The 11,523-nt window shown below is 32.8% G+C and overlaps 1 protein-coding gene across 1 annotated transcript; it reads left to right on the top strand.

Moving 5' to 3' along the window:
- The first annotated feature begins 6,939 nt into the window (after window positions 1-6,939).
- Window positions 6,940-9,170, top strand: LOC114730736 (glutamate receptor 2.9-like). Its single transcript, XM_028917844.1, has 4 exons — window positions 6,940-7,299; window positions 7,766-8,090; window positions 8,185-8,597; window positions 8,727-9,170. Exons 1-4 carry the CDS (start codon window positions 6,940-6,942, stop codon window positions 9,168-9,170), a joined length of 1,542 nt encoding a protein of 513 aa, XP_028773677.1.
- Window positions 9,171-11,523: the final 2,353 nt, after the last annotated feature.

Raw genomic sequence — 11,523 nt, 5'->3', positions numbered from 1 at the left:
GATCGAAGGTTGTCATTAACGACCCCATGACCTGTCCTGCTATGTAGGATGTAAGACTTGTGTAAGTTGTATTATTTAAATTTCGAAGTAATGTTGGCTATTGTCAATTGTTGTGCGTAAGTTGTTATTACAGTGATCGAAGGTTGTTATTAACGACCCCATGACCTGTCCTGCTATGTAGGATGGAAGACTTGTGTAAGTTGTATTATTTAAATTTTGAAGTAATGTTAGTTATTGTCAATTGTTGTGCATAAGTTGCAATTACCTAAGTGGAGCGATTCCAAATGAACTAGGAAACCTATCACAGCTCAGAAGTTCGTGAGTGCAGTATTTTAATGTAGTTTTTGGTTCATTTCATCTAATTTATGTTGTTATAAGGATGGACAAATCTCATTCATTCATCATATTCCTGTATTTTCTAGGGTTATATCAAGTAACTCCCTCAGTGGGAATATACTATTCTTTATATGTTGTAATTGATTATTCTGTATGTTGTCATTTACTATCATGTATGTTGTCATTTATTACTCTATGTTGTCATTCACTAGTATGTATGCTGTCAACTGCTTATTTGTATGTTGTAATTGGTTGATGTGAAGGTTGTTATTGTCTTGTGTGCAGGTTGTCATTAGCCTCTGTTAGTTTGTCCCTTGCTTATGTATAGGTTGTAATTGCTTGCTGTTCTTGTTGTCATTTGATTTAGCATGGATTGTCATTAGCTGCTGTGTATGTTGTGAATGGCACAAATGTGGGTTGTGATTGGCTGATGTGTAGGTTGTGACTGTATGCTGTGCATGTTGGATGCTTGTACTCCCCTCAAGAAATCCATGACTTGAAGGTTGGATGCTTGTGGTGGCTTGTAACTTATCGGAACAACCTGCATGGTGATCAAGTGCTGTCTTTGCTATGAGAAAACTCCCAAAGCAAGAAGAAGAAATAAACGATGAGCATAGATTGTATTTAGTTTTTTTTATTTGACAGCTGAATGTAAAGTTTAGATTTTGTTTCTTTATTTGACCATGTAATGATAGCTGGATGTTAAGATATGTTAATGTGTATTGACATCCTTTACTGGTTATGAAGTTTTTTTGTAATGACATTCGTGTGTTTTGACAAAATAGGAAATTCTTCGTTCCACACACGGATCATGTCCACAAATGCAGACTAAATAAAACTGGATAAACAAATGGTAACCATAATGACATGATAGGTATATATCACAGTCCTCTCTGCCACATCCATTTACAACCTCAACGGGGGTTGTTGACAACCCGAAGACAAGTGGTTAACAACCTGGGCAGTACCCCTGACAAATCACTCTGTGGGATGCCACAACTTCTAAATAGATTGTATTATCAGCACGTATAACGACCTTAACAAAAAAAATTGAGAGCATTTTAAAGTTATTAACAGCTGAACTCAATAGGATTACAGCAGATTTTTACTGCAGCAATTCATTTACAACCTCAACAGTGGGTGTTGACAACCCGAAAAGAAGTGGCTAACAACCTTCGCAATGGGCCTAACAAATTTGTATGAAAACTTATCAGCAATGCTGTACCTATATAGTGCTTGCCTAAGGGTTACTGCATTAGGAAAAATTTGTCCTTCTCCAATAACCAAATCCTTTCACTTTGTTGAATTCATTTTCGGAATTGGGGTTGGCATCATTTCTGAACCACATGGCAATGATAGTGGGTCTTCACTAAACATATTGGGTGGAGATATGGACAATGCATCTGAACCTCCAAACAAATCTTCCATCCTACATAACAGGATAGGTCATAGGGTCGTTAATGACAATTTTCGATCACTGTAATAACAACTTACGCACAACAATTAACAATAGCCAACATTACTTCAAAATTTAAATAATACAACTTACACAAGTCTTCCATCCTACATAACAGGACAGGTCATGGGGTCGTTAATGACAACCTTTGATCACTATAATAACAACTTATACACAATAATTGACAATAGCCAACATTACTTTGAAATTTAAATAATACAACTTACACAAGTCTTCCATCCTACATAGCAGGACAGGTCATGGGGTCGTTAATGACAACCTTCGATCACTGTAATAACAACTTACACACAACAATTGACAATAGCCAATATTAGTTCGAAATTTAACTAATACAACTTACACAAGTCTTCCATCCTATATAGCAGGACAGGTCATGGGGTCGTTAATGACAACCTTTGATCATTGTAATAACAACTTACGCACAACAATTGACAATAGCCAACATTACTTCGAGATTTAACTAATACAACTTACACAAGTCTTACATCCTACATAGCAGGACAGGTCATGGGGTCGTTAATGACAACCTTCGATCACTGTAATAACAACTTACGCACAATAATTGACAATAGCCAACATTAGTTCAAAATTTAACTAATACAACTTACACAAGTCTTACATCCTACATAGCAGGACAGGTCATGGGGTCGTTAATGACAACCTTCGATCACTGTAATAACAACTTACGCACAACAATTAACAATAGCCAACATTACTTCGAAATTTAACTAATACAACTTACACAATAGCCAACTGTTGCTCTGAAACTGAGAAGCGCCTCACCTAAATATGCCAGTAATAGATAATATCAATATGATATACCAAGAGAGAGAGGCTCGCCGGCGGTGGGGTGCGAAGGTCATTGATGATGGAACCCACGAGGCTCGTGGGTAGTGGGGTGCGAACCAGAGACCGACGGACCGTGCACGAGATTGGAGGCATCCGACCAGAGACCGAATGAGTGCGGACCAGAGACCGACGGAGTGCGGAGCAGCGAGTGACAATGTACCGAGCAAACACTGACAGACCTCGCCGGAAATTGAAGCTATCGGAGCACACAAGGATGGACACGAACGAGACGGCGGCGGATTTCACGAAGATGACAACTGAAAGGAGTTTTTCTCTCAATCGTGTGCTTCGGTTTCTTTCTTTAATTAGAAGGGCAAGAAAGTAATTGCACGTTTCAAATTTTTTGCTATAAAGTCCCTTGGGACCTCATATACATTTTATGATTTCATGGGACCTTTCAGTAGTAAATTCTCTTCTGTGGGACTCTACAGTAATTTTTCCAAAAAAAAAAGAGACTAAAATGCATTATCATTATACACAGATAAGGGTATACTCTAATTACTAGCTATTGTTCTAATTATAAAAACTCATTTATAGTATATAAATAAGATCTTATAATTAGGATGTGAGGTGTATAATTTTTCATAATTTATTAATAATACATTTTGATGACAATTTTATGATATATATTGTTGGCAAAAGAAAATTATAATACATGTTAATGATAATGCCTAGGTGAATTTGTCCGATTTCATAGCGTCCACTATTAGCAATCAGTCTCTCGCACTATTTTGGGATTGGCGTCCTCTTTTAGAAATATTGGAGTAACTTTCGGGTAATTGATCATCATTAAATCACAGTTCGATTGGAAATACTTGACCATATGGCATTAATAGCTTTGCGATACAGTGACATTAAAAATTTTCTTATAAACGAGATGTTAAAGGTCACATCCCATTTATAATATCAAACTACTAATGTACAAAAAAAAAAAGAGAATTACAATGAGGTTCCAAGTAAGGAAAACAATTAAAAAACTAGTCCTAGAGGTTGTCATCTCCATTATAGAACTTGTCATTATAAACTGTTGAGGTTGTTATTGGGATTTTTTGGTAATTATTTCTCTTCTGTGGGATTTGATTGTAATTCCCTCAAAAAAATAGGGTCGTTAATGACCTAAAATAAGACTATCTCCAGTTTTTAATATAAAATCTCATTTGACTTTTATTTTGATCATATCTCAATTTATCTTGTCTCTCATATTTATATATATTTTTAAGATAATTTTTCTAATAATGGTAATTCTAACCAACATACTTAATTAGTAAGGATATTTTAGAAAAGACAACACCTATTTATTACAAATAACTAACTTAATTTATTTTTTTAATCTACTTAAATTAGTTAACTAATTTTTATGTTAAGAATTAGAAGTAGTATTAGACTTACTAATTGCTACTATGGAACCAAAAAAAAAAAAAAACAAAGGCTTATAGTTATACTTCTACCACCTTCGTTTCGGTCCAAAAGAATGCCCCTTTCGTCAAATGTAATTATTGAGACATTGTGATTACATTCCTTTTTCGTCAAGCAGAATCTTGACTTCATTACTTGTTAGTTATTACCATCGAGTTGGTTTTCTTAATACTGGGCCCACGATATCAAAGTCGTGTGCGTGGGGGTGGGGAATGGATTAATTAACACGGTGAAACTGAAATCATACATTCACAGTTTCACACCATAGCAAATTCCTATAGCCAACCCGGGGGGGGGGGGGGACAAATAACGGAAAAAAAATGATTTTTTTTTTCACAAATTCATTTTTATGTATTTTTCATAATTTATTTCATTTTAAATGAAATTAACATATTGGATTTTTTTTTTTCGGTAAGAATTATTGTAACTTCTTTTTAAATTTCTTACCATTACACAAAATTTTGTTTTCAATGACTTCTCTTCTATGTTGTGAAATTATTTTAAAAATCAATTACATACTATGTTCGATTCTTAATATAAGAGGTAGTTTAACTTTTAATTTGATTCTAAATATAAGACCTCAATATACTTTATCTCTCATATTTATTTATTTTTAAGGTAGTTTTTATAGTAGCTGGACATGTTAAATGTTTCATTAAATAATAGTTTTAGTTAATACATATTATTAATAAGGGTATTTAAGGGAAGACAACACATATTTATTGCAAATACATAACTTAATAAACTTTTTTTAATATATTCAAATTAGTCAATTGGTTCTTATATTAAGAATTAAAGGTAGTATAAGATATCTATTTGAAAAAAATTGACTGCCCCACTAATTCAAAACTCTAGTCAGTGCATTTTGCGGCTTCGATCTTATTGAATCTAAGGAACTTTTAAATTTTAATAGTTTAAATTAAAAATAAAATAATTCCAGGTAAAAAAATTAAAAATTAAAAAATAAAATAAAAATTATAACTATTATTTCAAGATTTTTTATTTAAAAATAAATAATTAAATAATTGAAATTAATTTCATACAATTTAATTTTTATTTAAAAATGAGTAATCTGGAGCCGAATGAATATTTAAGGTAGTGTTTGATATGAGAAAAATGGAGAGGAGAGGAAAGGAAGAAAAATTTTAATTAGCTCTATTTATAAAAAATTAGAGAAGTGAGGTTTTGAAATTTTAATTAAAAAAAGAAGTAATCTAAAATAATAATAAAAATTAATTAAAAACTTTTAATCTTATTTTTTTAATTTTTTAAATCGAACTTTTTTTTTTCCTGTTCTCTCCTTACATTTTCCATCATACCAAACGGACCAAAAGCAATATCTGGTCTTCTTCAAAATTTTTGGGATCCCATGGTATTCAGGTTTCAGGGAGACCGCTGCGTAAATTAAATGAGACTTGAATACTAACGGGAATTAGGTCTAGTAGAAGGGGTTAGTCTTTTATAACGTGACGAATCAAGATTTGAATCTCCGCTGGGAGAGGTGTCCATATTTAGTGTCCAACAGTGTCTCGAATAGAATTGCCTCTAATAGAAGGATACCTATGCTTTAGGAAAAAAAATGAGACTTGAATAAACCTAAGAGCTTAGACTTGATCAAAGCTGGCTCTGAAGTCAAGGATTCGTTTGCTTTCTTTCTATTTTTTGTCCAACAGTCAAGGATTCAAATATTAATGGAAAATAAATAATACGTTAATTAAAAAAATAATTTTAATTTATATATAATATATAGAACTCTCATAAGCTGTTGGTAATGGGGAAAAAAGAAAAAAAATCTATCAAGGTCCACAATTCATAAATTATATATTGTGAGTTTCTTTACTATTGTTTTTTTTTTCTTCAAAATTTCATGTAAAACGTACAAAATCAGTGTTATATATATATATGTTCTCCTCTTCTGCGAAGTTTGAAATTTGTATTGGTCGCGTCCAGCCGAGGGGTTGTCCATTGCAGTGATTCCATATATGATTGCATAGCCAAGGTCTTTTTTCAAGACTCGTAAACTGCAAACAAGTCAGTATTATATAGAACTAGCCACTTGGCTCAGGCTTGAAGTTTGAAGCTGACTATCAAGACTCAGGTCATCGATATTATTCCCTGTTTGTGGGATCAGAGAGCCATGGATTCAAATCCCTCGTAATTAACGAATTAACATCCCACAGCAAATACAAAGTCACCATCACAGGCGCTTGCCAGTTCATTGAAGAATCATATAAATAATAAAAAATTGTAGTAAATTCTCACATAAGAGAATTAAATAAAAAAATTGTAATAAATTCTCACATAAGAGAATTAAATAAAAAAATTGTAATAAATTCTCACATAAGAGAATTAAATAAAAAAATCATTTAAAATCATCAAATTATTTTGAAGTCTCAAAGGATCTCATTGTAAGAGAATCTATTTGTTTAATTACTAAATTGCTCTTATCTTTTTTTTCTTCAAAGTTTGTATTGATAACTGAAAGTGTAGTTATTAACAATTTAAAGTGTAAGGCTTAACAACGATCATAGCAGATATTAACAACTCATATATTACATTTTGTAATGTGCTGAGAAAATATATTATTAATATCCACCGCAATAGTTGTTAATTTTTACATTTTAAATTGTTCACAACTGCTGTTTTAATTGTTAATACGTACTTAAGAAAAAAGAACAATTTGATAATTAAACAGATAAAATTTTTACAATGAGTTTTTTTGGACTTTAGAATGATTTTAAGGGATCTTATCGCCATTTTTCTTGTAAATATAGGCACGTATAAAGCTGCACCGACGGAGACTATATAGCCAATTAGCTTCTCAATTTCTTCATTTTTCTTGCTCACGTAACTTATACGAGATGGCCAGCCTAAATTTTCTATGCCATGCTTACCTTATAATGATTTCTTTTGCTGCGTTGTTAACAGCTGAGATTCGAGCAAGCGATGATGCAGGGTCACTCCTTGGAGGCAAGAAGTTGGTGATTGGTGTTCCTAAGAAACCAAGCTTCATCCAGTTTGTGGATGCACAACTGAATCCTTTCAACAAGACTCAGCTCTTGAATGTTACTGGCTATTCAATTGACGTTTTCTTGGCTACAATAGCTTACCTTCGGCGTTCAAATTACAATATTTCCTACGAGTTTAGTGCTTTTGTCGACAAAAGTGGAAAAACTACTGGCGGTTATGATGGATTCCTCTACCAGCTTCACCACGGAAAGGTTAGACACTATACCATATCTTGGATGTGAGCGTATATATATGTGTTTGTGTGTGGATGCATAACACTGTTGGTGTGAACGTGATCTCCTAAAGTATATTGGTGTTGAAGTAGAGAGAGAGATTAGTTAGTATGATTAGAGAAGGGACCATTCGAACCGTTCACTCTTAAATCATCAGGATCTCATCATTCGGTTTAACGACCTGTCCAGTTTTTTAATCCTAATATGGGTTTTACAGAGGCCCCGGTATTTTTTTCTCTTTTCAATTCAGTAGCAATACAACTTAAGAAATCTGTTTCTATTGTTCTTGCAGACCAGCTGACTTTATGACGAGGTTAATTCGGTTCAGGCTGAGAATATCCATTCTCTTTACTATTTTAGAAACAGGGTGTTTTGAATTTTATTCTTCACCATAATTCACACAAAGATTCTAACTTGAACTTTCGACTTTCTTTTTTATGAATAGTACGATGTTGCAGTGGCGGATTTGTCGATTGTGGCAAACAGGTCGCACTTCGTAGATTTTACGTTGCCATATGCACAGTCTGACGTGAGGATGCTTGTGAAAGTTCGACACGATCCACGCTTGAATATGTGGATTTTTGTACGACCATTTACCTGGGACATGTGGCTATGCATTGTCGTGGTCTGTATTTTCACAGGGGCCGTCATAATATTCATGGAACGCAATGTCCAGAAAGATTCAACACGCCAAAATTCCCCAATCAAAAAGCAACTTAGTGGGGTTTCTATCTTGTGGCTTCCCGTAGTGCAGGCCGTTTTTCCTGAAAGTAAGTATCAAAACCTTGCACACACAGGATACAATATGTTTCCCTTTCTTCCTATTTGTTTTTCTTTATTAATTGATTTCTGTACTATTGGTAGGAGAATCATTGGCCAAAAATTGTTCTAGGTTTGTGCTAGTCATGTGGCTGATTCTAGCATTTGTACTGATGCAAAGTTACACGGCATGCCTTTCATCAATCTTGACCGTACATCAGCTGCAACCTCGTTCTCTTAGTGAGAATGAAATTAGAACAGATCCCAACATTTACGTTGGATGCCACTATGGTTCATTCATCCATGGCCTACTGGTTGATAGCTTGAAGGTTGACAGTTCAAGGGTGAAGGAATACGCTGGCATCGAAAGTTACAAAGAGGCCTTGGACAAGGGAAGCCGTAAAGGCGGCGTCGATGCCATTTTTGACGAAGTTCCCTACATGAAAGTCTTCCTTAAGAAGTATGGTTCAAATTATGCCATGGTGGGGCCTAGGCACCGCACTGGTGGATTTGGCTTTGTAAGTTCCATTCTATATTTTCTTTTGGGATATATACGTTGGTGTGTTATGCAGAACTTTTGTTTGCTGATATGGTTGGAAATTTCAATACTACTCGTAACATGTCTGCATTTTGGCATAATTTTTCAGGCATTTCCTAAGAATTCCACTTTAACCTCCTACTTCTCTCAAGCGATATTAAATGTCAGTGAGAGTAATGAAATGGACTGCATCGAGGATAAATATTTTAAAACTCATGACGATGATGATGGCAAATCTACTTCATCGTTAGATGATGATAGTGCCAGCCTCAGCGCATACAGCTTTGCAGGTTTGTTTGTGGTGTTTGGAATTCTTTCACTGCTAGCTTTGTTAGTCTCTGAACATCGTATTTGGAGAAGACATGTTATGCTAATGAAAATGTATAGCAAAGGATTGTTGGATCGGAGTTGTACAAGAATTAATCGGTCACAGGAAAGTTCTACAAGAAGAAGAAATGTTGGGGATGGAGAAGGTTCGAGAAACAGAGAAAATATTGGATCAGAAGATGGATACTATAACCACGCAAAGATATTGGTGGCATCTCTTCCTTAAGTGGTACGTAGCTAAAACATTGCTTGGATAATTACTTTAATATACAGTGATATCAGATCAACTCCTAATAAGTTTAAAATTTAGAGCCAGCTAGTTAATCAGGTTGTGTGAAGTAGTAATATTCAAGTTTTATATGGAAGCCATGTTTATCTTTATTAACTCCCTTCATACATACGTACATACATGTGTGTGTGTGTGTATGCTATGTTTTAAGGAAAAATTGGGAACAATCTTTCATTCAGAATTTTATTGATGATAAAAATTTTATCTTTACTGGTACTCTGATTTAGAATATCCCTATTAACAAAATTATGACGAGAGACTTTCTTTTTCTATTTTTTCATTTTTAAAAAATATGTATGCTTTGATATGTGAAATATTTTATAAAATTTTAAAGATAATTATTATCTTTTAACCTAAATTTTGATCGAAGTTTATTCAAATTACGTCTTTCCCCTTACAAATAAATAATTAAGCATACGAGTGCATTTGGCCAACTGGCAAAGTAAATTGAGGGAGGTGGTCGACATTAAACTTCACAGACTCGATATTTGAGAATTCTCTTTTCTACGGTGAAATTCCTTTTTCCAACTGGATATAAGATTCAATCGCCGTGAGAGTTTAATTAGGGCTTTGCAGATTTTATTTTACATGATATTAAAGTTAATTAAATTAAATAATTTTAACTCTTTTGAAATAGATTATTTTATAAGTAAAAAAACTAATTCTATTGTCGGGAAGTAAATTACTGATGAAATTTTTGTAATATTGTAAATTACCATATATTTTCTCTGAAGTCTGGGAGAGAAAAATAACGTCATATGCTATCATGGTAATCTCCCGGGGGGCGAATGCCCGTGAAAGTTGTCAATATGCTAAGATGTTGAATTAAAGTTGTTAATATGCTACGGGAAACGAAAGGTTGGCCCAAAATAGTGAATATAACACTGGGCTTGAAGTTATTAACATAGAAAATTGGAACATGACCAATGAAAACCTGACAAAGCCCAAAAGAAAATATGAACTAAAATGCGTTTTTATTACACACTGATAAGGGTATTTTTTATTATAATTTTTCATAATTTATGAATAATACATTTTGTTAAAAATATTATGATATATATTGTTAGCAAAAGAAGATTATCATAGATATTAATGATAATGCCTAGAATTTGCACGTTGTCATGTTTTATTAGTATTTGTTACTTAGATGCCCAAAAAAAAAAAAAGAGCATATGTTGCTTAGGTGAATTTTGTCCAATTTGATAGCACCCGCTATTAGCAATTAGTCTCTCGCGCTATTTTCAGATGAACGTTCTATTTTGCAAACAATGGAGTAATTTTCGGGTAACTGATCATCTTTAAATCAGAGTTTAACTTGAATACTTGACCATATGGCATTAATAGTTTTGTAATATAGTGACATTAAAGATTTTCTTATAAACGAGAGGTTAAAGGTTACATGCGATTTATAATATCAAACTATTAATGTATGGGGAAAAAAATGGGGTTGTTAATAACTTAAATAATATTACCTCTTGTCTTTAATATAAAATTTTTTTTTACTTTTATTTTGATCCTAAATATAAAAATCCAATTTATTTTATCTCTCGTATTTATGTATTTTTTTAAGGTAATTCTTCTAATAATGATAATTCTAACCAACACACTTAATTAGTAAGAATATTTTACAAAAGACAATATCTATTTATTACAAATAACTAATTTAACTTGTTTTCTTAGTCTACTCAAATTAGTTAGTTGGCTTTTTTATTAAGGATGAGAGGTACTGTTGACCCAAAAAAAAAAAAAAACAAAGACTTATAGTTATACTTTTACCACCTTCGTTTCAGTGAAAAAGAATGCCCCCTTCGTCAAATGCAAACAACATTCATGAATCTCTAGGGGTTGATCGTTTTAATTAATTATTAAGACATTGTAATTACATCCCTTTTTCATCAAGCAGAATCTTGACTTCATTACTTATTAGTTATTACTATCTAGTTGTTTTGTCCATTGAAATTAATGATCTTTTATTTATTTTTTTTAATATAGGGCCCACGATATCAAAGTCGTGTGCGTGGGGGTGGGGAATAGATTAATTAACATGGTGAAAATTAAATCATACCATAGCAAGTTCCTATAGCCAAGGGGAGGGGAACAAATAACGGAAAAAATAAGAAATATTTTTTCATAAATTCATTTTTAAGTATTTTTCAGTAATTTTTTCCATTTTAAATGAAATTAACATATTGGTTTGTATTTTTAGTATTGTAACGTCTTTTTAAATTTCATACCCTTACACACAATTTTGTTTTCAATGACTTCTCTTTTATATTGTGAAATTATTTTA

The sequence above is a fragment of the Neltuma alba genome, unplaced genomic scaffold (assembly GCF_004799145.2).
Source record: "Neltuma alba isolate B1F8T4 unplaced genomic scaffold, ASM479914v2 tig00012763_pilon, whole genome shotgun sequence".
NCBI lineage: Eukaryota > Viridiplantae > Streptophyta > Magnoliopsida > Fabales > Fabaceae > Neltuma > Neltuma alba.
This window is presented reverse-complemented; position numbering and strand designations above follow the sequence as displayed.

Excerpts from the sequence above, each read along its gene's own strand:
- LOC114730736 (XM_028917844.1), top strand. The coding sequence starts at position 6,940 with ATGGCCAGCCTAAATTTTCTATGCCATGCTTACCTTATAATGATTTCT. Across the intron at positions 8,091-8,184 it reads GCAGGCCGTTTTTCCTGAAA|GAGAATCATTGGCCAAAAAT; the intron begins GTAAGTATCAAA and ends TACTATTGGTAG. Across the intron at positions 8,598-8,726 it reads GCACTGGTGGATTTGGCTTT|GCATTTCCTAAGAATTCCAC; the intron begins GTAAGTTCCATT and ends ATAATTTTTCAG.